This window comes from Mixophyes fleayi, chromosome 5 (assembly GCF_038048845.1).
Source record: "Mixophyes fleayi isolate aMixFle1 chromosome 5, aMixFle1.hap1, whole genome shotgun sequence".
In the NCBI taxonomy this organism is placed as follows: domain Eukaryota; kingdom Metazoa; phylum Chordata; class Amphibia; order Anura; family Limnodynastidae; genus Mixophyes; species Mixophyes fleayi.
Genome location: NC_134406.1, coordinates 246,733,837 through 246,761,257, shown reverse-complemented (window position 1 = coordinate 246,761,257; position 27,421 = coordinate 246,733,837). Strand labels below are relative to the sequence as shown.

General features: G+C 40.5%; 1 protein-coding gene across 3 annotated transcripts in view; it reads right to left on the bottom strand.

Annotated features, from left to right (window-relative positions):
- Nucleotides 1–922: 922 nt before the first annotated feature.
- Nucleotides 923–27,421, bottom strand: part of NDUFAF6 (NADH:ubiquinone oxidoreductase complex assembly factor 6) — a 66,166-nt gene continuing 39,667 nt past the window's right edge. For 2 of the 3 annotated variants that reach the window (XM_075213827.1, XM_075213829.1), the window contains 2 exons: nt 20,740–20,796; nt 18,805–18,950 (listed from right to left, as the gene is read on the bottom strand). In XM_075213827.1, coding sequence (XP_075069928.1) covers nt 18,822–18,950; nt 20,740–20,796 — 186 coding nt within the window. In that variant the 3' untranslated portion in view covers nt 18,805–18,821. Of the gene's footprint in view, nt 998–18,804; nt 18,951–20,739; nt 20,797–27,421 lie in introns of those variants that run through there. The other variant, XM_075213828.1, reaches the window with a different exon arrangement.

Genomic DNA, 27,421 nt, shown 5'->3' with positions numbered 1-27,421 from the left:
GATTAACAATTTGTAGAAAAACAATGCTTTATCTACCCTTTTATTTTATTACAAAAATAATTACAACTTTTATTTACAACCTTTATTAACATCGGTCCTATTTATCGAAATTCAGAAAAGACCATTGTTAGTCTATTGGGCAACACGGTGGCTTATGGGCAGCACAGTGGCTTAGTGGTTAGCACTTCTGCCTCACAAGGGTCATGAGCTCGATTCCCAACCATGCACCTATCTGTGTGGAGTTTGTATGTTCTCCCCATGTTTGCGAGCACCCGGTTTCTTCTGGGTGCTCCGGTTTCCTCCCACACTCCAAATATATACTAGTAGGTTAATTGGCTGCTATCAAATTGACCCTAGTCTGTGTGTGTGTGTGTGTGTGTGTGTGTGTGTGTGTGTGTGTGTCTGTGTTAGGGAATTTAGACTGTAAGCTCCAAGGGGGCAGGGACTGATGTGAGTGAGTTCTCTGTACAGCGGAATTAGTGGTGCTATATAAATAAATGATGATGATAATATTGTTGTTTGTTAATCTCATCCTTATAATTTCTGCAGACTTGTACAAGAATGTGAAGCAACAAAGGTTTTCTTAGCTCCCATTGCTTTAAAATTAATTGAAGAAACGCAGCTGCCAGAACGAACCACACAATAAAGCTACACCCAGGGGACTGTCTTTGCTATTAACCAATCATTTTTCCATGAACTGTGTCTAAAGACCTAATAGCATGTGAAACATTTCACTTGGTGGACATGCCTATTCATCAAATTTGGCTTCATCCTTCACAATTCTACAACCCATCGATTTCAGCTTCGTCTTCTCTCGAAGGGACAGCAAGGCTGGACAAGGTGTGCCTCTGATACCCTGCCCAGTGGTTCTCTCTTGGAGGTAAACAGAACAATGCCACTCAGGAGCCAGACCTTGGGTAGTGGAATCTCCCCCCTACTGACTGGTATTGACTTGCCAAGTTGATGCTCATAGGCACATCTGGGGGTTAATATTAGCCTATAAAAGATAGATAATATTATAAACAGTTTACCAAATTTAAATTTGTTGTTAAAAACTTGACAGAACATGAGTTTCAGTTATCCTTAATAATCCCACCTTGTATTTACAATAATTCTGCAAAATTATTATTCTTCGAGCAATGCTCACACTGTGCAATAATGACAATCATTAAAACCAATGTTTGAGACATCATACAAAGAAAAAACATTTTGTGCTAGAACAAAAGATGAACAATGCACCCACCAGCACTTTCAATTGTAACAGGCTATATTTGATTCTTGTATTCCTTTATTTATCTCACAGTTTAAAAAAGTAAAATACAATAGCATCTGTTTATTATCTATTTATTGTCTAGATATAGTTAATTGCTGTCCTGCGGAGATATTTGGTGCTACAAATCCATTTATGTTGGGTCTTTTATTGCTGAATTTGAGCTATGTGAAACATAATTAAGTTACTCAATTATATATTTCAATGCTTATTAGAGAAAGCACCACTCCAACATTTCAAGGTAAAAAAATATTTTTAGAGAAACATACAGTTTGCTGTGGGTGTGTCTTACAGTTTTTGCTTAAGACCAAAGCTGTCTTAACGCATGAGCACGCTGTGCAGTTGCCCAGGGGCCCCATGAGTTTAGGGGCCCCATAGGCTTGCCAACTTTTCAGTAAATTATGGCAGGAGATTTATTCAGAAACTTCAATCCTTCTTTAGTAAAATATTTAGGTGGACTGACCACCGCAGTAGCAGCTGTTATCTGTACATGCGATCTTGCTATTGCAAATACATATCTGGATCCTGATGAATACAGCCTACACGTATTAATTGTAGACAAGTGGGTGAGTGGTTGTGTAGGTAGAGCCCCAGTGCACTGCTTTGCCCAGGGGCCTATAATACTGAGGGCCTTGACCTTGCCCCTTGTCTGCCTACCTTGTCACCATCTGCCAGAGAAGTCGCACAGAGTCTGGCTCACACAGGAGGCAGCAGCAACTCTGGCAGTTTGTCCTTCAGGATGTCACACGGATGAAATGATCATGCTCTGACAAACATAATAAATAAGTCTGACAGACGTCCTGCAGGCTGCACATCTGTAACCTCTCATAGATGTTCATTCTATCTCACAGATATAAAGGTTATGCACATATACTTATGTAATACCCTGCAAATCACAGGTATATTATTGCATGCACTTACTCAGAAAATTAAAGTTCCCCAGAGTGCCTCTCTCCATTTTGGGATGGGCAAACTGCAGTGAAGGAACTAGGAGGCTCCAGGAGATTCTTGGGGAAAAGGGTAGGATGCAAAAACATATTGGCTAGTGAGAGAAGTGATGTGTGTGACTGCTGGCTGAGCTAATTAAGGATCTTTCAACAAAGACCCACTGAATGCTATAGCTGAATTGTTCTCCTGAGGGATGTCTGCAGCTAGCCCAGAAAGAAGCACCTTTGCAGCACAGGAACTTGCCACTGCCTGTGAAATGTCAGCAAGACTCATATGAAGACAGTAAGTTTCTTTTGCTTAGTTATGTTTAAGTTATTTAAGTGAGACATCAAACTCTCTTTTTAAAACCTCTGACCGGGACTGTAATATTACTATTGAGAGGTGTTATAGGATAATAAGGAGAATAAGGTAGAGTTTGTTCCAGCCAAATCTGCTGTATTTAAAGTATCTGCAAGCTGACTGGGACATAGAGAGCAATCATTTACCACAAGATGCCTATATTGCATCAAAAGTTTGATTCTACTGTGAAGCTGCCTACAATGGTTGCTGATAAGAGAATTGCAAGTTGTTTAACCCTACAGTTGCTGGGAAAGAGCTGCTTATTTTATTAGTAGGATTGCTAAGTGGACACTGTAATTTACACTTGAATTTGTTTATTGTGCAGAATTGCTGTTGTTTACGGAGCTCGGGAGTCACACATGCATCAAGTTGATTACTGACTTCACCTTATACAAGTAAATAAGCTTCATGTGTAAACTGAAACTTCGCTTAAACCTGTGGATTATAATTTACCTCCTTGGGTTTTGCATATTGTAAAGTGACCCTAGTCTACAGTCATTTATTATAAAGCATTTAACCGGATTCAGCTGGATTACTCCTTTTTGCATCTCTACTGATTTTTGTGTGATAAGTATGATCTGTATAATTGCACTAAAAGTATTGTGATTGATTGTTCTATATTATCTGCTGTCGCAGCATTTAGTGTAATGGTCTAATTAACTTGTAGCAACCGGTTGTCTCCTAAAGTATCTATCCAGTGAAATCCATTACACTGAAGACAGTGCCTACATTTAAAGTGGGTGTTAGGCTGACGGTCTGATCACCAACTCACAGAACCAGATGGCAGAAGTCTTCACCTATAGCAGCCGCCTTTCCCTTAGAGCTTTATACGCTCACCGGTACTTAGATGCCCCCAGAACCTAACTCCAGGCGTAGTGTGAGTTGGTAATACAGGCCCATAGCGGCAGGCCAGGAGGCTAAATAGAAGACAGCGGATAGTCAAATGATAGCCGAGGTCAAGGGTCACAAGCAAGCAGATTAGTCAGTAAATACGCCAAGGGTCAAGGTCACAGGCAAAGAAGCGGAGTCCAAGGTACAGGCCAAAGGGTCAGGGTCACGGGCAAACAGACAAGGTCCAAAGTACAGGCAGAAGGTCACAACAGGAGATCCAATAGCAAAGTATCCACAGGAACTGGGTCCAACAGACAAGACAGGAGCAGGTCAGCAAACTGATAAGTAAGGGCTATAACCGACAGGGAGGCTAAGCCCTCCCTGCCTTAAATACTTGAACCAACCAATCAGAGCTTGCCCTGAACCTACACTCAGGGGTAGGCTAATAAATAATATGCACTGCTTAATCAGCCCACAGGTTGTGAGGGGCCCTGCACATGCGCCCGGCTGCTCAGCTTGCCGGAGCACACAGAACTTATTTTCGGCATCCGGACGTTGCCCTGGCAACGGTCGACCCAAAGTATCAGAAGTGACGTCCTGGTCGTCATGGAGACGGCCGGGACGCCAGAGAGAGGGGTGTTGCCCGCGGCTCTCTAACAGTGGGATATATTTATTCAGTGACCTATGTGTTGTGTCGATTTATGCTTGCATATTGTTGAGCCAAGATTCCGAAAATGTAATTTATTTTGTGACATGTTGAATAACATTGCATGTTGATGGTATCGTGGTATTACTTCCGCTTATCTGCTGCTATGGTAAAGTCTTATGCCACAAACCCACGAGTTTATGCAGTTTTAACCCGGTGTTCTTTGTTTTATTACAACATTACTGGGGGAACCTTTTCCTCTTTACTATACCCATCGGGCCTGTAGAATCCTTCCTTACACTACTCTTGGGGTCCCAACCATCCACCCCGTTACACTTACCTAACTGGAAATGGATGTGGCAGTTCTTGCCTACAGCCAGGGATGGATTAGCTATAGCTATATTGGGGGTATGTGGGGCCAATTCAAAACACAACAGTAGGCAAAGTTGCAGCACTGGCAGGCGGAGCCTGTCACAGTAGGTGGCGCTAACCCATAAGTAGGTAGGCAGAGCAAACAAAAGTAGGCAAATTCAGCACACCAGCAGGTGGAGTAGCACTCAATGGTTAGGTCATTGATGCAGCATTAATCATACATGCCAAGTTCAGGAAGCGGGCGTCTGGGAGATGCCAGGAGAGCTGGGCGTGCAGGACTCGGTGAATCACGTAATTTTGGTCCTGCCCCTGCGACGTAGTGACACAAACGCGTCATTTTACAGCGGGGACAAAATGCTGAGATTCCCTGAGAATAGCGTCATTTTGCCTCTAATTCTGCCCATTTCCTAGATGCAGGAGAATGCCATACTCTCCCGGGAGTCCAGGAGACCTACCCAGAGTTTGTGAGTCTCCCGGACATTTCAGGATAGTTGGCAATTATGGAATTAATCCAGCAGCAGGAAGTTCACAGGTTTAGCGTTGAATGGATAGTAGTTCAGTAGTAGTAGTTGAATGACTCAGGGAGCCCTATGACTTTATGTGGGCCACTGGCCTGGCACGAAAACTCGTGTGGTCTGTGGCTTATCTGACTCTGCCTACAGCTCTGGTTCCCACAAGTAGGTGCCCCGACCGTTCTTAGTATAACCCACCACACACTCTTACTCTTGTACTCCAGCTGCAGCATTCCGAACTCCGTACGGTATGAAGTTCCTGTGTACATCTTCCGGAATTCAGAAATCTTTTCATCTAAAGTTATGATTTAGCAATCAGACAAACCACTTAATCTGTACATTTGTTAGGACTCCTTCCCCACTTCATTTATTTGCTCCCGAAGAGTGAGAGACATTTTTAGTGGGCCCAGTATGAGCAGAGTGGGGGGATCAGGTCACAGGGCTGTAGGAAGTGGCTCCTTATGTGAAAGAGATGACTATCCTGGTAAGAAGGTAAAAAGGTATCGGAGAAAAAAAGATAACCTGTACTAAGAAAGACGAACAATTCTACTGCTGGCTCTAAGCAATAGTCACAATTATAACCCTAAAATTAGCCCAAGGCTTACTACAGAAGAAACCTGTCCCAAGTTCAAACCCTGCAACTGGCAAACCCAATAATCAAAACTATACCTAGCCATCAACTCAGATTTTATTCGCAAACTATACAACAATGGGGACACACTTGCATTTAGGAGATCCATTTAAAAATATACCATTAATATTCAATAAAAATCTATGTATTCCTACTTGGAATAAAAAAAAAAAAGTCTTCTTTGCATGGATTTGATATTTTTAAATACCTTTGAAGGACTAGAATTTTAGAATGTTCCTAGAGCAAATGGTAAAATAACAAAATACCTCCAAGGCTATACATAATATTATTTTATGTCAAAACGAATTTTAAATAACTGAAGTGTCTTATTATTTTGCTAAAAGGGTTACATGTTAAAACACTATCTGGGGAAAACTTTTAAAATAAAAGGCCGTTCATGAAGCAGAGTTTCTAGTCTATTATGAATCACGCTAAATGATTAAATAGCAGACATAGAACTTTATAGGTCTCAAATAACATGTAGTGTCCTAGGCAACAGAAATGCTTTATATAACAGAGTATTCAAACACTGGGGTGTAGTTCAAACTTTGATGTAAATGATGGAACATGCAGTGCCTTGTTAGTTTAGCTTTTTGACCCTTCTCAATAGGTATTCATTCATTAACCTCAGGATGGCAATCTGGCATGAGGGGCTTGTGATGAGAGGAAATCATAAGCACACTTTACTTTTAAACAGAGCTATATTACAGTTACTAGGAATGAATATAGAGATCTCTCTTCATTATATATATATATATATATATATATATATATATATATATATATATATATATATATATATATATATATATTGTCAAAGTCAGCAAATTGGATAAAGTCATTTCAATTAATAGCTAGCAAACTTGGTTGTCTTTGTCTGAAATTATGCGTAGAGCACGCTACGGCGTGGATGGGCGTATCCAGCTGCAACACGTGGCAATAACTGGTTTTACACTTTTACACACAGTCACACAACCATACACATTTGTAATTAGTACACATTAATTGTAGTTGCAACACATAGTTATTTATGTCGAAATATAGCAGTATTTATGTTTAGTATTATAAGCTATATACATGTTAGTAAAATTAAAGGCTCAGGTTGCAGAAACTATGTTATGCTTAGTATCATTTTAATCCCCTATTCATCAGCAGTTGTCCAGTTCATTCTCCGAAGAGATCGCACATTGCATACTCTAGTTAGCGATGTTAGGGAATAAATGTTTAAAGTGATACTGACTGTATAATTATTATTATTAATTTTTATTTATAATGTGCCACAAGGCGTCCGCAGCACCGTACAGGGACAAACAAATTACAATACAATGGGAGACAGCACAGTACAGTAAACAGTAAGCACAGTAACTCAGTAAGCTCAATGCACAGCTAGAGAGGGCGGGGAAGGGGGAGGGAGGATCCGCAAACGACGGGGCCCAAGAAGGAGGGAGCGGAAGACAGGGAGACCCCCAGGGGGGAGGAGGGAGCGAGAGTGGATGTGGGGTGGAGGACCCTCGAGGAGGAGGGCTAAGTAGCTGGAGAGCAGAGTTAGAAGTGGTGGAAACAGGAGGAGAGATGGCCCTGCTCAGAGGAGCGTACAATCTTGTTATACACTTCTGGACCATTTCTGACAATCCAGACATTGGCCTGTATTATTAGGAAGTCTTAGGTAATTCCTCATTAGTCAGTATCTTGGGCTGTGACCTTTGGTTTCACCAAATAGACTAGTATAATGCAAATAGACTAGTTGGAACTGGATTCTTGGCGGGAAAATCGGAGAGCATCCCCTGGAGAGCTGACCTCCACCTTTGGATATTTTGCTTTGAACTGGCCTATGACCTGCAGTACACTGTACCTTCCTGAAGCCTGGACCAATAGAAGCAAGCCACATCATCTGCATTGTTTTACTGTATTCACTAACTGTATATAAGCAGGGGCTCTGGACCCAGTGGACAGTCTTCTTAACCACAGCCTTCAGACCTGAATGACTGTACACTGGATCCAGAGCACCTGCGATAAGTAACGACTGTACTTATTTTATTCTGATTTGTTATTCTGCTACTTTTGGCTATTAAATTACTTTGTGCTTTGGAACCACACATCGGCAATCGACAATAGTTATTGGATAGTGACTAGATGTGCATAACAATATATATATATATATATATATATGGCTAAACTAACACTCTGCCTATGCATTATTTGGAGCATTATTGAGGTACACATTTATAGTGAATTAATAGTCTTCATTCTCATAAATATTGGTTTGGACCACCAAACGACTGCCTCCACTGCATATAGAGGACAGGTACACTTTACATTTCTATATTGAGCAGTTTACGTGGTACAAGACGGCCAACCAACAGCCGCGTCCCCAAGTATACACCTATGCTTTTCCAAGACAGTTACTGGGTTCTGTTGGGGTATCGGGGTTCACCAATACTTCTATCAATCACCTGCAATGTCAGTCAGATTTTCATTAATTTCAGTCGACTGGTGAACAGAAAAATACTCAACACCTGTATGATATAATGCTGTGTAATTCTGATTCTGTTCCAACCAGAGCTAACTTCAGGATATTTATACATAAAGATTAGGGGTATAGATGCTTAACAACCAATTATAAGATAGTAGAATATTAGAGGTATAGAAGCTTAACAACCAATTATAAGACAGTAGAATATAAAAACAACATGAAAACAACAAGCTAATTATACATTATGTGTACTCTGTGACTTGTAAGTTAAAACAAATTTTATTTATGCTTTTATCTTCTCAGGCATTTTCCTACCAGTCTTGTTGTTACTTTACATTGAACATTACGTTTAGCTGTGCGTCCTTGGGTTGTTCTCCGAGAACATCCTGTTGTAACATTGTTTCAAGGCTTCAATCTGTTTCTCTTCTCATTCTGAGTAAAATATCCACTAATTTCTTTTTTAAGGTTATAGCGTATTATTTTCTAAAGCATATTAAATCAATAATCATACAATTTTACCCTTACAGTCCCATGTAGTTCTTTTTACTTTGCACAGAGAAAATAATATTGCACTTTCCTGTACTATTGTGTATCTCTCAGTTCTAACTGGGAATGTTTTTTTCTCCAGAAATTACATTCTTGATGATCATAAACATTAATAAGATTAGTGGTAATTTATTTTTGTTATTGTTGTTTTTAATGCAAATTGAACACTATTCCGGGCCCCAAAAGTCTGCTGGGTAGATGTGTGCTAAAGAGGATGACAGCGTAAGGTGTAAAAATGAATAGATAATTAAAAAAATAAAAATAAAAGCACACCCTGTTCCCCCACATACACCAGTATCTGAACTGGTTACCTCTAAAGCAGGGGGACAATGTGTGGGGCACACTCCTTGCAAAAGCAGCAACCAGCACGGTCTATGGCAGCTGGGCACATTATAGCGAGGATACCCGTCGCGTGGAGTCCTTCTGTCAAAATGTGAAACTAGCCTAATCCCAATCAACATGGGGATTAAACCTATAAGTAAATTGGCCTAGCAAAAAAATAAATGCTGCAGCCCTGTGCTGAATAACACCAGAGCAAGAACAGCAAAATCAGATGAAATACTATTGTAGAACTGCAAGACCCAGCATGGTCTGACAGCCATTGTCTGCTTGGACATGCTGGTGCACGTGGGACTACAAGCACAATAGTACCTCATTTTTAAAAGACACACAGAAAACTGATTTTAATTAAAATACAAACTCCCTCAAACCCCTTATCTGTTCTTCTTTCCTGCAGTAGTCTATAGGGTTATAAAATAAAAACTATAATAGAGCAATGCAACTTGCTCCCACTAAAATCTAAATAAGGCCCGATGGGTGCACTCATCATACGTCCAAACTAACTGTGCTCCACAAGATCCACACTTGAGTGTACAAATCGGATATAAATACGGCCATGTAGGTGAAAAGGACAGATTTAAAAAAAAAGTGCTGTAACTCAATAACAACCAATCAGATTCCAGCTGTCATTTTCCCTGTAATGTAGAAAATGAAAGCCATTGTCTGATTGGTTGCTATGGGTCACAGCACCCTTATTGCACAAATAACACAGTAGCAGTATATGTACATTTTCCATTGTATTTTTAGTGGCCACAAAGTTTACTTACAGGTGATGTTTGTCTCCTTACAATACAATTATTCTGGTAATGAAGCATTCAGCGCCTACTCTGTATTGATCATATTTGTCTATATTCCAAGTGGTTGACCAAAAGAATATGTTTAAAAAAATGTGTTGATAGAGTGCTGTGAGAGGCAGTCATTCATTTCATCATCATCATCATCTATTTATATAGCGCCACTAATTCCACAGCGCTGTACAGAGAACTCACTCACATCAGTCCCTGCCCCATTGGGGCTTACAGTCTAAATTCCCTAACACACACACACACACAGACTAGGGTCAATTTTGATAGCAGCCAATTAACCTACCAGTATGTTTTTGAAGTGTGGAAGGAAACCGGAGCACCCGGAGGAAAACCCACGCAAACACGGGGAGAACATACAAACTCCACACAGATAAGGCCATGGTCGGGAATTGAACTCATGACCCCAGTGCTGTGAGGCAGAATTGCTAACCACTTAGCCACCGTGCTGCCCCATTTCTTTATATCCTGTAACTAAAATGCCAATTCTGGCAGCTGAGCAGCTACAGGCTGACTTAGGACATCTAGTGAACAGACTACACCACAACTAGGCTAAAGAAGTAAATATCTGTGCACTACACTTTAAATGCAATTTGCAAAAGAAACCCATTCACTAAATGTGCTAAAAATATATAAAGTAGAAAGGGATGGAGATTATGCGCTCACCTCCTGGTGATTGCAGGAGCTGCAAACAGAGCTAGGGATCCCTCCCTAGTAATACAATAACATGCAGAGATTATCTTATGCGCTCACTGACTAAATAAAAACAATGATTCTATTATAAAATGTATAATGACCTCTATTATGAATCAATAAATACTTATTTTATTGTCCCTATGTAATCAGCTATAGGTAAAAATAGCATGTAATAACAACAGATTGAAACAATGAATATATATATACATTCAAGTATTCCCTTGGATAAGCCAAGGTAGATAAAACAGGCACTGAAATCTATTAACAGTGGATAGATCACAGAATCAAATATACATTTTCTTGAGTTTCTAAAAACAGAAAATCCAAATAATAGTAATATATTGGGTACTGCCGATATGAGGTAATGATAGTGTTCAAATAAGGTCCAATTCCAATAACGGAGGGTGTATTGAAGATAATGTACCTAATAGAGGATGGTATTGATTGATATATATCCCACAATTGGTGGGGCCAATACTTGCGATTGCGTGGCTGGGAGTGATAAAGTCAGTCTCTTGTAGCGGTCCTGCTGCTGGATTGCAGCGTGTAGCGTGCAGATTAGTGTTCCAGATAATCCAGACAGCAGTGGATGATCAGTTCCACTACTGTGAGGGTGAGTGAGAGGTCCACAGGACGTGTGTCGCTCGCTTCCGGTTCTGGCTTGCGCGTCCCTTTCTCAAGGGAGGCTTGAGAAAGTCTTCTAAGACGAAACGCGTTGGGACTCCGCCCACATTTCATCTATTGGCCAATAGTAACCAACCGGAAGTGACCTCAGACGCGCAAGCCAGAACCGGAAGCGTCCTGGGCCTTCAGCTTGCCTTCTGACAGTCCTTCTCTGAGGTCCGTGGAATCCTTTTTTGAAGCCCTAGGCCTTCTGTATGATGACCCGGATCGGGTAGCGTCTGCTGAGGGTCACCTCAGATCCCTAAAACTAGGCCGACGTTCTGCAGAGGAATATGCTGCTGAATTCCGGCGCTGGTCCACTGATAGCGAGTGGAATGACCCAGCTTTACGCAGCCAATTCCGTTTGGGGTTATCGGAACAAATAAAGGATTCCTTGGTACAGTATCCATCACCTACTTCCCTGGAGGGACTCATGCAGCTTACAATCAAAATTGACAGACGCCTCCAGGAAAGAAGAACCGAGAGGGAAACATTTATTCCCAGTACGTTCCTTTCTGCGCCTCCTCCTAACATGGAAGCTGCGGAACCGATGCAGTTAGGCGCCTATCGCCTCTCTCAGGAAGAGAGATCTAGGAGACGCACCTTAGGCCTCTGCCTATATTGTGGAACTAAAAGTCATCTCCTACGCTCTTGCCCCAACAAGTCGGGAAAAGATCAGGCCTAGAGAAGGTGGAAGAGATTCATCTAGGTCTGCAGTTCATTTCTTTCAAAAACGCATTAATAGTTCCCGCTAACCTTTCCTATGGATCACACTCTTCTGATACCTCAGCCTTTATTGATAGTGGTGCTGCAGGCAATTTTTTGGATACAAGTTTTGCCAAGTCCATTGGAATTCCATTCATCAAAATGGATTCCGCTATTACTGTCTGCGGTCTAGACGGGGGTCCTTTACCGGGTGGCAGGATATCCTTCACGACTCCGCCCCTACGTCTTACAGTTGGGTCTCTTCACTCTGAAACCTTGTCTCTTCTCCTCATTGATTGCCCTTCTGTTCCGCTAATTCTCGGTCATCCATGGCTTCACCTCCATAATCCTGTGATCGACTGGAATCTGGGAGAAATTACTCGTTGGAGTACTCACTGTTCTCAAAGTTGTTTGACTATGTCTCTGCGGCTCCTGCAGTCGCGCCCGGATCAACTGCCCTCTGCGTATAGCGAATTCCAGGATGTGTTTTCCAAGAAGGCGGCTGATTCGCTACCTCCACATAGAGACTTCGATTGTGCCATTGATCTGCTTCCAGGTTCCAAGTTGCCCAAGGGAAGGTTGTACTCTCTTTCTGGCCCTGAGACTAAGGCTATGCAAGATTATGTGGAGGAAAACTTGCAAAGAGGTTTCATCAGACCTTCAAAGTCTCCTGCAGGAGCAGGGTGTTTTTTCGCTTCCAAAAAGGATGGTAGTCTACATGTTTTCCGTCTTCATGGCTTACCCATTGATATTGTTTCCAACCGGGGTTCCCAATTTATCGCCCAGGTCTTTCTGCAGTCTCCTGGGAATTAACATAAGTCTCTCTTCAGCCTATCATCCTCAATCTAATGGGCAGACTGAGAGAGTGAACCAGTGTTTGGAGCAATATTTACGTCTCTACATCACAGAATTTCAAGACAATTGGTCATCATTGCTTTCGTGGGCTGAGTTTGCGTACAATAATGCATCTCACTCTTCCACCCAAGTCTCTCCATTTTTCTGTAATTTTGGCTTCCATCCAAGGTCCAATTCATTATCATCACTCAACTATTCCGATCTTCCAGAGATCCGTTCCACAGCTTCATACCTTAAATCTGTTTGGAAGAAGGTGCATTCTGCATTAACTCGGGCTTCTTTCCAGTCTAAAAAATTTGCAGACCATCACCGGAAGGACTGTTCATTTAAGGTGGGGCAAAAAGTCTGGTTGTCCACACGCAATATCAAGCTCAAACAGCCTTGTAAAAAACTAGGGCCTAGATTTATTGGCCCATTCCTGATCATCAAACAGGTCAATCCTGTCGCCTTCAGGCTAAAGCTTCCTCAGTCACTTAGGATGCCGAATACCTTCCACTGTTCTCTCCTGAAGCCGGCTATCCCTGCACGTAATTCTAGGCTTCGTTGCTTACGCAGATCTCAGTCTGTCATCCCAGAGGTCCACAGGGAACTCCTGGTGGAGAAGATTCTGGATTCCAAAAAGGTCCAGGGGCAAATCCACTTCTTAGTCCAGTGGAAAAATCGTGGCCCAGAGGAAAGATCTTGGATTCCGTGGAGACGCTTACATGCCCGCAAACTCATTGAGGATTTCTTCAAACAATTCCCTGGCAAACCTGGATGTCGGGGTGCTTTGACCCCTCCTCAAGGGGGGGGTACTGTTACGAGCCACGGCGGTGCCCAGCCGCCACGACTTTCCTACCTCCATCCCGGCCGTCGCTATGATGACCGGGACGTCACTTCCGGGGGCTCGCCGGCCGCTGCCATAGCAACGGCCAGACGCTCTTCTTTCCAGCGCCGCGTCCCAGCATTACAGGGCAGCCGGGCGCGTGCGCAACAGCGGGGCAAGTCTGCAGGCTGATTAATTCCATCAAGGAACAGCCTGTGGGCAATTAGAGTACTGGGCTCTCATTGGTCTGTTTCACTATTTAAGGCAGGGAGGGCTTAGCCTCCCTGACGGCTATAGCTTCCAGTTCCTGTGTTGCTGCCTGCTGCTGTACTTTGGTGTTAACTTTTGGATTGAATTCTGCCGTGTATGACCCCTGCCTGTTTTCTGGATTTGCCCGTTTGCCTGTGCCCTTGACCTTCTGGCTTGTACCACCGTTTCTGCTGATTTGCCCGTGACCTCGACCCTTGGCTTGTTTCCTGACTATTCTTCCTAGCAAGTGACCCCTGACCTCGGCCCCTCCTTTGGAACTACTGCCTGCCATTATCCTCTGCTCCTGGGTTCCCCGCAGCTGATACATGCCACACGACCCTCTGTAGTCTGCAGCCAAGTCTGTCCCCACCACTAGGGGCTCCAGCGAACACCTGACTATCAGAGTAGACTCCGGGTGGTGTTGTATTGGTTGGAGGGGTTCCTGACACTTATTGTCATAGCAGTTGTCCATCAAGCCTATTTAAGGCACGTTTTGGTGTGGCTCACAAGGCAGCCCTTGCTAGATGTAGACCCCTATACCTGGGAGGTGAGTGCATCTGATTTTACCTGCATTTTAATGGTGTTTAAAGCATATAGATAAGTGTAGGACCTGCATATAATGAGGTGCCTTGACGCTGGGATGCAGGCTTAAATGTTTTGATCAAAATATAAACCGATACCTCATGTTTTCATTTTGCTAGATACACACAGATATGCAAAGGATAAGCGCTGACAACTGTCTTTTTTGCTTAGCAATGTTACATTGCTGTAAGAGGAGTAGCGTTACCTTGGAAGAGCGGGGGGAGGTGCTGAATTGTGCTGCTTTACAAAACGAATAATGATAGAATAAAATGAAAAGTCCAAGATTGCATTTGCTCCTCCAAGTTCTTTTTCAAGCTATGTACACAAGAGCCATATATTGTCCATGGTTTTATAAGACTGAAGCACATTATTTACCTGAAAATAGATAACAGAGTCCTTCTCTGAGCTTTTGTTGTATTCTGTTTATTCAGAAATTGCTTCTAGGAGACATCTCACTCTACAATATAAGTTAATCTGATGAGCGATTCTTCACAATTAACATATTTGAAACTATTGTCCTTTGCAATGCACATATTTAGATTTCAGGAGCAGACCTGTAACTTAAAAATTTAGTGCCTGGGGCGAGAAGAAAACCTGCGACTCCCTAGCCCTCAATTTTAATCGAATGAACCTAAAATATTCATAAACTGGGCCCCCCTTCAGTGTTGCGCCCTGGGCAGTCACCCCTCTTTCACAGCCCTAGTTACGGCCCTGATCACGATGCCTGGACAATAAATATTTAATATTTTATTGAGCAATAATTAACTGTCATGGCAAAAACTATCGATATCCCTTCTCCTTCTGGAGCTCTACTGAGCATTCATGGTGGGCTCGGCGCACGCGTGGAAAGGGAAGCTTGGCTTCTGCAAAAAAAAGTTTAAATAACGCTGGCAAATCGACAAAAATCGGCAGCTTTAGATATACCCACCGATTGGTACATTTACCCCCAAGTCTCTTAATGCAGTTGTAAGTTCTTTAGTACACTTACAGACAGGAAGTCTGGTGTGCATAGAAAACAATGATTAAAGCCGTATCACAATCAAGGATACTAGGCAACTTCCAGAAACCTTTGTAAATCAACTTGGATTGTAGATTTAGTGGTTCTTAAGCCACAGATTAAACCCATTACTTGACAATGGTTCTTACTTTTAATTACTAAAAGTTTAAAGAACTTCTAGTTCTTTTTCATTATTGAATACATCTCAAGTAAATACGCCCCAAATGTTACGTTCTAATTAGTCTTATGGTTTAATTTTACTTTGTGTGAGCCTTGATTTGATGATTCTTTACTATCAATGTTATTTTATGTTTTGTTATACTTTTTCTAATTAATTTGAATGCTTCTAATGTTTTTCAAATTGAAAAGCCTGAGAACTTTGTTTCACTTGAAAACAAATCAGTTCTAAATATGGCAAAGCTGCTATGCAAACTCAATTGCCAGCTGAACAAGAAATGATGAATAAAGCGGATGGCTATTCAATCTAATTTCCAACTTTTAGGTGAGCGTACTGTAGTAGCTAAAGAATAATTTGGTCAGTCATGTGTAATCATGAAGTGTACAACCTTTTTCAAGATAGATTATAGTTAAATCATCAGTGGTCGTACATTCAGTTTAAGAACCTGCAATTATAATTTTGATTATTTAAGAGTTTATTTACCTTTATCTATTGCAAGTACAAGTTTTTTTTTATCAATGAGTTAATGGGCAAGGTCAAAATAAGGTTAACGATGCAACCAGCACCAATAAAAGCTCACTTGATACCTTGTCAGTAGCCTCGCACATCACTTTCCTGATGAACCAGGTGATGACCCTGCAAAACGCGTAGAAATATATATATGTATATATAGATAATATATAATAATAATAATAAAAAAGTATATCACATGGGAAATAATGGATCTTTCCGTTTGTTTCATATCTCACACACATTATTTCACTATGGTCATCCTCCTTTGGGGGCACTTCTTTTCAATGGTTATCATGGGCCAATGAATTGGGAAATTACCAAGTCACTTCACAAGTGAAGTCTGTAAAATTCCAGAGAATATTATTTTGTTTTCTTTATTTCATATACGGTACACTGAAAGAGAAACCTTTACATTTTTACATGTGATTTGAATAACTATCATAGTTGAGCTCTGTAAATTGAAGCAATTTTTGATTTAACCTTGATTGTTACAAATTATATTTCAATGTGGGGTCCACATGCGCTAAATATTTTTAAGCTGATGACTTTCACACTTGCTTTCTAATGGGAATAAATTCATCTTCATTGTTTGGCTCTGGTCTGACCCTGTTCTAGTAGATCACACAGCTTGGTGTTGTATTCTTAGCTTACATACAATTTTTAGGAAAGTTGCAGTGATATGAATATGCCTTTGCTTGCTCAAATTATTCTCTGGTGTCTGAGCAAGAAGTACTTATAGCATGTGTTGTGTGCACAGTCTGATCTCCTAATACTGAAACAGCTAGTAATTGAAACAGATTCGTTGCTTCTGTCCCTGACCTTGGCTTGTTATACGTTTCTGAACCATTTCTGCCTGTCCAGACCTTGGCCTGAGTAACAATTCCTACCCCAGCCCTCTAAAGTCAGTTGTTGGCTAGTGAAGCTAGTTCTAGGTGCCCTGACTATTGTTTCACCAGACCACAACCTCCGCCCCCTCACAGGGCCCATGGCAAAAAACAAAAATGGGGGCTTCCAGTGCCAACCACTAGCAACACACAGGGTTCCCAGCCTAGATAATTTGTTGCAATGTGGTTGTTTGGGGAGTGGCGTAAACTTGACAAAGTGGGGGAGGAATTGTTAAATTGTGCTACATTACTGGATATAAGCTTATCAGCTTTGCAATACTAATAATGATGCAATAAAATGTCCACGCTACATGTACATAAGAGCAAGATATTTTCCAGGATGGAGGCACATTACTGAAAAATAAAAAGTTAAAAATGAAAAATAGTGAAAACAGAGTACCTTTTTTTTGAAAATTTGTTGTAATTTGTTTGTTCAGAAAAGGCTGCCCAGAGATTTCTCACTCTAGAATATAAATTGTGCTGATGAGAGATTCTTGTGGTATTATTTGAAACTATTGTCCTCTGCAACGCTCCAATTTAGGCAACAGGAGGCCTAAAAAAATTACTTAACATTTATTTTTCAGTAAGTAAAAGTAAATTTTGGTGGCCATGACAAAAAGTATCCAGAGAGATAAGGGTTGCTTATATACATGGGGTTTGCCGCATGCGTGGAACTGGAAACTCGGTTAGTAAGTAAAATAAAACTAAAATTTATTTTAAAAAACAAAAAAAAGTTAACAAAAAACCCCAAGGGGCATATTTACTAAACTGTGGGTTTCAAAATGTGGAGATGTTGCTATAGCAACCAATCAGATTATAGTTTATAGTTATCATTTATTTAGTATTCTATAAAATGACGGATCTAGTGTCCATAGAATACAAGGCTTATCCCATGATCAAAAGGCATATCTCAACTATGGTTTCAACTTGAATTATAGATGAAGTGGTCCTTAAAGAAGAGATTGGTATCAACCATTGTCCGGTGGTGGGAGAAAAGAAAGAAAACTGTGCTGAATAGGACCTTAAACAGCTTGCTCTACTCTGGAATGGAGCAAGGAAGGAGGTGAATATACTAGACCATGACATGAACAGAGTAGTTTACTTGTGGTCTTTACAAATACTTTGTACAGATTGTATATTTAAACATAGGATTTAAAAAAACAGAAATATGAAAACAGCCTAGTAAATTTTTCTTTGTAATTTTGAGCTTTTTGATCCATTACTTTTTTTTTTAGTAATCAAAGACTGCAAGATGAAGATCTTTTTTTAAAAGAAAATCTAGCTATTATTATTATTATTATTAACCTTAGCTACATGATGTCCGTAGCATCGTACAGAGGGCAAACAACAAGACAGTACATTGTATAGTAAACAAAAAACACTACAACTCTCAACAAAGCTAATGACAGTCTAGATGGGTAATGGGGTGCAAGGGGTACATTCAGTACAAGCTGGAACCTGTGTCCATTAGCTTTAATGTATGGATAAGCTGGCCAGACATGCTACAATATCTGTAGCTATATGCGATAGGCCCAATATCGCAGCATGTATGATCCCAAAATTAGCTCGTTGCTCGAACATTATCGAATTTAAATCATTGGCATATATGGTTGGGACAGTTACCACTATCAGTCTGTGTATTTGGTAATCTAACAGGTGAAACAGATGCTACGTGTCATCCAAATTGATGTGTGACCATTAAACAACACACAAGGCCGTGTGAGTTATCCCTGGATACAGGCCCTGTAAAGCTCAGGGGATGTAATGCATTGCTGAACAGTATGGCTTATGTCAGACACAATTCCAGGCTGTTTAGTTCTGCAGTTTCACAGCTCAATCTGTGCTCTAATGCAGCAACTTGTAATCCTTTAAAGCAAGGGAGGAAAGCTGTTTCCTACAAATGTTTATCAGAGCATTTAGGCCACACGCACGAGAAAGAAAACAATAAATAGAAGAGGCATATTTTTTTTTTTAGAAAAATATTTTAATAGCTTTTTCTCCAGGATTGAATATATAAAGACCAGGGAAGCCAGGGATTTCGCCTTTGTAGGCTCGGATGAAAGATATTGAAGTCTGCTTTACGAAGCCTTTTTAGATAACTGTCCAAGGGAACCTGAAAAATAAATGTCGCAATTGTGAAGTTTTCATTCCGGAAGGCACGTATACTGTAATCATTTCTGAAAACTGTAGCCAAGGAAAATGCTGCTGTAACCCACTGCAGATAGACAACGGCTTTCACTTGTAAAACAGCCCTTAAAAGACGACAAATCAGAATCAGACAGGTCGCTGTTGGTTACATCACCTTTTTCTTTTGAACAGATTTGTTCCCCAATCAGCAGGTATTAAATAACAATAACATAAGGACTGCAGAGTAAAGAAGATTCATGTAAATTGATATTCTCCAATTGGTAAATGGATTATTTGCAAGCATTGTGTTCTGCTGTATTATTATTATTATTGATTAGTAAGGAGCCACAGTACTCTGTAGCACAGAGCAGTGACAAAAACAAAGCAAACATTAAACAGGGCGAAACGGGTAGGCAAAATAGATACGTAAGTGAAAACAAAGGCTAGGAAGGCCCTGCTTGTGGGGAGCTGTAATCTGTAGCAAAAGTAGGGCATCATGATCATCATCAGCTTTTTATATAGCGCCGTTAATTCTGCAGCGCTGTACAGAGAACTCACATCAGTCCCTGCCCCATTGGGGCTTACAGTCTAAATCCCTAACATACAAACACACACAGACAGGTCAATTTCATAGCAGCCAATTAACCTACCAGTATGTTTTTGGAGTGTGGGAGGAAACGGGAGCACCCGGAGGAAACCCACGCAAATACTGGGAGAACATACAAACTCTACACAGATAAGGCCTTAGTTGGGAATCAAACTCATGACCCCAGTGCTGCGAGGCAGAAGTGCTAACCACTGAACCATAAGAGTTATCAACATTTATGTTGGAACAAAATTAAAAAGGGAACATTCGTTATTGCTACCTGCCATGTTTTATTTCAGTGAATAGGGAAGACAGGGAGATGCTAGAGCCAGGACAGCAGCTAAAGAACGGCGATCCTTCTCTGCCATTCTTCTCTTTTTGCACAGTACAACTTTAAGTAGGCCGCCATTCATAGCTTTTCTCTCCTAATCCCCTTATCTCCTCCCAGAACGCTCTTATTTCTAGTCACTGTGAGAAATGCCACTAACAAATTTAATAAGAAGGGCAATATCAGAGGGATAATTATTAAACGTAATTTAGCATATTTTACGGCAAAACTCCTTCAGGCCACTTACCCACTGGCATTATAGGAATGTCTGTGCACTGCATGTCACACGTTGCTGTGTCACTATCAGCGCTTACACTTGTGGCTGGAAGGGTAATGGTTGATACTCCAACTCGACTGAACAGAGCAGAAGGAGTTGAAAAGGTGCAGATGAGCCACCTCTGCTGCTGACCGCAAGCACAAGGGTTTATAGAACCATTAAAACTAATAACTTCCATCCTCATAGCCATTTACATGCTTTTACTGGCATTATAAACACTAGTAAAACATGCATTTAGTGGCAACTGCCATACATTGTAGGTTTAAAGGGTTAGATATCCACATTCTATGAATGTGCTGCAAGTATATTATGTGAATGTACAGGAAAGAGGCTCTAGGGATGATCATGAACTTGGATTACATATTCTCCATAGACTGCTCTTGATAAAGTTAACCTCTAGTTAGTTTTAATGGTTACAGTGTAATTTCCCAAGTGAGAAAGAAGAAAATGCATCTGAAAACAGGAGAGCCGAGAGGTGATTTATAGGTAATGTGTGATGGATCGGAGATAGACGGGACGTTTTTTATCACTAGACGCTTCCTGACAACACCAGATAACAGACAAGTAGCGATTCAAACACTTACCGTGATATTAAAGGCAGGAAAAGCTTTGGCTTGAACTTTGTTCTGAAAAGATCGAGCCTGAATAACAGAAAGACAAGTGGCGATAGGTTAATTGTCTTCTATTGGGTGTGTTGCTGCGAAGATTACAAGATTATCTCAGGAAGATTATTTACATGGCTGTCATCATCATCACTAAGCACACGCAGATCACCCATACACTTTTATCCATCATAATAGCTGCGGGTTGCTGGTAACTCATTTTGTGTGTCCCCATCTATTGGACTGTGCTATAAAGGTACAGTCCAACATTTGGCTCACGATATATTATACATACAATGCACACATTATAATATTAAATATACACGCATGAAAATATACACAATTGTTTTTGGTTGAAAATTTTATTGACACAACTCAGGTCTGCAGATTGCATACAATTGTATAGGCAGAACACTTTGTGTTGTATCAAAATATACACAACGCCATTAGAGGCAATAAACGTCTTTGGCTAGAAGCTGGGTTGCTATGTAGCAATGTATTTTGAACGCTGGCTTCCAGGGTCATTCTGGATACTGGTTGCTGGGTTAAGCAAGGTAAAAAACAAAGTGAGAACTCAGCAACCAAGCACTATCCATTAAATAATTATTATTATTTTTTGCAAACTCAATTTTTACTTTAACCAGTAAGACAACTTTACAAACACAAGAACATTGTGGTAAATATTGTTAAATTATACAAATCTGCAGCAAATCACAATAATAGAGAAACAAAACAGTGAAAATTATGCACAGTAGATATAGAAATTTTTTTATTCTACCAGTGTAAATAAATTATAATAAAAACTGCGGAAGGGTTAAGGAGGGAGAGGGGAAAGAAAGGGAACAGGTAAGGTATAAGCGGGCAATCAGGAATTAGTGCCAAGAAGCTTAGTCCACAGAAGGTAGATATTGTGGATGTGTTGTGTTGGTAGGTTTATATAGGTATTACTACTTTTAGTTTCTGCTATAGAGTAACACATATTAACATATATTTATCAGAGCTTTTAAACTCTATCCAATCACATCATATTGTGCAGTATTCTTGAACTGTATCTACGGAGGACAGGATCGCCATATTGCACCTTTTATTTTGGGTGTTCTAGAGTACATTTTGGCCAGGAGGCTGAGATACCAGTACCACTTAGATATAATTTCATATTGAGTCTCCAGCACAGTGATGCTGACTAGCCAGTGTTATTCGGAAGATGTTAGAGCAGTTTTGTTCCCCAACTAAGTTCCTTAAGTCTAGCTCCCAGTTTTTTGTGACCGTCGGTAACGAACAGAAAATATTTTCAATTAGGAGTATAGAGATTCACAAGAGCGCGTGCTCAGGCTAGCGGGAGGCCGTGCACATTGTTTCAAATAAAGCGAGCTCCCTTTGTGCTGTCTTCCGCATGTCTGCTGTACTTAGGAAATGTTTCAGCTGTAGGTATGGCCAGATTTCTGAATTAGGCAGGCCCCATTTGACTTGAAAATCACTGAACAAGAGGACCCCGCCACACCCATCAGCTGGCCGGCAAGTAAAATCCCTGTTCAAGTCCAACACATGAACGCGCCCATAGGGGCTCCTGAAGGAAACGCTAGTTTGGTGACGCACTAAATAACTATTATTGTTTAACAATTGCTACTATTCTTTTATAAGCAGCAATAAGTAAATGATGTTCTTTAAAAGATGTAGCAATGAAGATCGTTCAGAAAGAATATTGTAGTGTTGGATTGTGTGGACTTGACTTAATGTCCACTCCAGCAGTCTCGGCAATAATGGGCCGGTATTTGAATGGAGATGGATAAACCTGGGTCCTGAATCCTGTTGAAAGCATTGAAACTCGGGCTGGGTGCACATGGCATTTGTGGACTGCCCAGCCGCATGGAGGAGAACGCAGTAATGAAAGCTGTAGGGACTTGCTAACTGCTGTAGTTCTATTGCAGTCACGGTCCATTAAGCATTCACTATGCATGATGTATTTACTTCCCCATAGAGATCAATGATCAGTATTTGATGTATTGTTAAAGGTGCATTCACCAAGCAGCTGACCAGACCATGACTATGGCTGCAGGTGGGAAGTGAAGAAATGACGTAAAAAACAAACAAACAAAACATAAATAACCTATAAAATAATATAATCTAAATTGGCATAGTTCGTAAATCAAAGGATTGGCTTAGATATAAAGCAACATTAATATTTTAATATTTAAAACAATATCAACTTGTGAGTTATAGAAATCATTAACTACAGGAGAAATAATAATTGAGGACTAATATTACAATTACAGAGGCACTACAGATGATAAACTACTTAATTTATACATGAGCGTGTATTATTTAGGAACTAAGTAGTCGCAGTAAGAGGCTGTAGACTCTATGAATACATATGCTGGTATAAAGTTGTATAAAGTTGTGTTAATTAAAATGAATACCTCCGTTACTCAACTTTGGAACCTTTGTAGTGGTTATCAGGGCTGAATACAAAGGCTCATAAGTGGGGCGAATGACCAGCTCCCCTTACCCATTAGGAGTACTGAATACCACACAGACTACAAAACAATAGTCTTCCGATAACCCACGTGTGAGCTCCAATTGTTAAATGTAAACTTAGAACAACAGTGATGTCCTCTTTCTTCCTGAGTGCAGTCAATACAGACGCGTTTCATCTGGTGTGAATTTATCAAAGGTATCCAATCATCTAAAGTACTCATTTATTTACCATCTGTGAACCCACAGCTTTCCAATGAAGTCTGGGAGCTCAGGATAGAAGCAATTAGCAATAGGGTTATATTTGATATATAAACTTACATAATGAGAGAAAAGAAGAAAACCCCAAATATACAAACCAAGCCTTTGCTAAAATGATTTGTATACAGATAAAAAAGAAGAAGAAAAAAAGAAAGAAAAGAAAAGAAAGAAGAAGGAAGAAAAAGAAGAAGAATATATTAAGTATGTATTGCTAAATGAAAGGATGCCATCAGCATGTACATATTCAGATAGTAATAGTTCACATACTATTTGGTTTATTAGTCTTTAGGAGGACTCAAAGAGATGTGGGGTTATCAAATTAGCCTTGCTGGCAGGCAGCAAGCACATAATGCTGATTAGCTAGATGGACCTCATACTAAGGTCCAAAGCAGTAACTTTAATGAAAGGAGAAGCGTACAAAACTAATGGTCCCAAAGCTGATTGATCCAGTCGGTTAGTCATATCTCACATAATTAATTCATGCAGGGTGGTAGAAAGTATCACATATAGTGCAATAGTATATTGTGTTTCGTCTTTGAGATTTCTTAAGGTGATTTAAAAAGATGTGAAAAGTAGTATGGAACTAGTGCTGCTAACAAGCACAATCCAATAATTATATCTGCCACCTACTAAGCACCTGATCCTGTCTGTGGTCAGAATCTCAAAGAGCATAAAAAGAATTTGTAATGCAGCGTGCAGCCTTTAGTTATAAAAAATAAAAAATAGCCAACTGTTAGTTCAACGATGTTCTTGAATGTGTAAATATCACAAGTCTTCAAATAGATACGTGTATCAAAAACAGATAGTTCTCATAGGCCACCATCAATAAACAATGCCGGACAGATGGTTTTGGTTGCAAAAAATCACCCAGACTCAGAAATAATGCTAGAATTTAAAGCATGTGGGATTATTTTTTTCTGAAAAGGGAAGATATGCAATGTGAATGTTTATATAATAATGGAGGGAACAATGTCCTAGACACCAAACTCCCTGTTGGCCGGCAGACAACCTTTAGCGGCCATTAGATGAGAAGGTTTCTAGAGGGCACAAACTACTTGACTAACATTTACATCTGCCTTCCCTTTCTCATTCTTTACAGAGCCAGTTAGTATCCTACAATGTCATGCATTACATCATTCTGCCAAAAAGGAACTTGCATGTATTACAAATTAAGAAATTACATTTAACAGTCATTCAACAGAGCAAAAGTATAGATGCTAACTAGGACTTTAATACAAATATAGAATAGCTGGCTCCACTACAAATACACAACAAGCAACCATGCTTACAATATAAGTCTATTTTCCTCAATGTAGCAAAAGTATTGGGTATTTTGTGTCAAACAGTAATAAAATCATGAGACAACGCTAAAGGCAACTGCTTCCAGACGCCAATATATTCAATAGTAAACATTTTCTTATTTGTTTAAAGAGCAGGAAAAGCCATTATTTGACCTCAATATATATCAAAGTTGGTATATTACCGATCCTAATAATATGCATGAAATATCTTTAGTTTATAGTGAACTAAATAAGTCCATCACATTCTCTCACCACTCCGCAGTAAGTTCATCATCATCATCAACATTTATTTATATAGCGCCAGCAAATTCCGTAGCGCTTTACAATTGGGAACAAACAAGGTTGCCACGTAAGGACGGAAGGGCACATATCAGGGTCCAGCACAATGTCCTGAGTCCACCCGCTGGTGCCACTGGGCGGATTTCTCTTTAACTTCGCCGGAGCAACTTGTTCCTTATGGGCTCCATGTTGGGTTGCAGGCGTACGTCTGCACTTTTAAGAACTCTGTTACATGGGCACATTGCAGTGGTCCCTGCACCCCAATAAACAGCAGGATATTTAAACCTGCTCAGTGCACCTGTTAGTTGCCAGATCTTTAGTCGGAGTACAGACTAGGCTACTCTGACCAACTGGCTGATGATACTTGGCTCATGATAGTTGTTCCAGCTCCAGAGTTCCCTTCATATTTATCTCTGTTCCAAAGTCACCTCTATACTTACCTTACCCAGCCACTCCGTGCCTTGTACTTACCTGCCGGTCACATCTTGTGCCTGCACAGGGCACCCCCACGCAGGCACAACATATACTAGGGCCCAGCAGCTAAGACGGTATCTCCTTGCGGGGTCACTGGTGAAAACCTACACCACGGTAGACTCCGTTGCGGGTAGCTCCAAACCAGACTGACCACGTCAGATCCACTAAACGCCTGTGTGCTTCTGACAATAACACAGTGTGGGTTGGTTGATTTGTACACAAGGGGAGGTCACAGCAACACAATCTCAACTTTTTAAATATTGTAGTCAGGTTGACACTTAATGTACTTTAATTTAATTGTGCATATCTGAAAATGTCGGTTTTGACCTACAATCAGTCATTCACCTCTAGGGCAGCAGGGTCTGAAGAAAACACATCTCTCCTGGTAGTTTGACACCCGTACAAGCTGCCGGGGGCACATTAAGCTGCACTAGCCCAGGGCTGGGCATTAGGGATCATCCTGCTGTTCACGGCCAGATAACAATACAAACTGTGTGCAGTTTGTTTTATGATAAGTTATTTCATACAACAAAGAAAACTTCAATTTTGCACAAGTTATCTTACCCTACGGCAGCTGCTATATAAACGTTCCAATGCACTTCATGAGCAGCTGAAGATGAGCTTCTAATGCATAAAATACACCGGGCTAGGGAGAAAGTTCAGGGGAAGGTGATGCCATAGAACTATATCACAAAGCAACAATGATTTATTATTGGATTTATTATTGTGTGAAGGATGAATGAGTCACTGAATCTCTCTTCAAATAGAAAATTGAAGAGCAGCCTTGAATATGTTATAGTATGCACAGTGTGTCACAGGTATGATCTCTGATAGTCTGCCCAAGTAGGACAATCTGCACATTGTAACCCATGACAAATTCTCCAAAACTAGGATTTATGCCTACTACGCTAATAGGACTCAAGATCCAGGACACAGACAGTGAGCTACAGGTGAGGAATTAATCATTAGAATCAATAACAATTATACACAATAAAATCATATTCCCAGTCATGACTGACAGCAAAGACTATGAATGGGCTTATTGACAGCAATCCCACCTAAATCTTTCTTAAACAATGAAATACTATTCCCAATCTATAGGTGGCCACACACCTGTCAATCATGCAGCTCTGCTGCACACATGGATAGACATATTGGACAATATATAAGCATTCATCATTCAGGCTGAGTGACAGAATCACTTAAGGAATACTATGACTTGTTACTATACAACTGTGATCTACGCTCATGTAAGATACTGTAGTAGTGGGTGTCTATAATATGACTTTTTATTCTTTATCAAACAATAGCCCTTCAGAACACGTTTTAAACAATGGCACGACCTAGAAATGTGTAGGCTATTGTCTGTGCAGTCACTCCAGTGCATACTGGTGAGAAATGTGATTTTGCTAAGCTTACGCCATCTTGTTGCCTTATAACCATTTTGTTCTCTTATAGCTTAAAGACAGATTAGATACTGCTAGCTTGTAGGAGTTATTCATTGTTTGCAAGAAACTATGCCCATGACCTTGGATGTGGCAGACAGGAGATAAAACAACTCCCCCCTGGGGAGTATTCCCATGTGAAAATGTGAGAATGTAGCAAGATCTGTGTAAATAAAGCATGAGTGGTTAAAGCCTTTTGGGGCGTAGTTTTCTGTAATACGTGATTTTGTGCTACATAGATATGGACTTGTAACTGATAAAGCAGAGGTAATTGTACACGCAGAACCTGCAGTGCCTCTTATTCTCTCCGGCTGATGAGCTCATAACTGATAAACTGACACTTACAGGTGAACAATCTGATTTAGATTCGACACTGGACATGTGGTTGTTTTATTTGCATTAGGGAGGTCCCCTGACCTCAATGCATTTGAC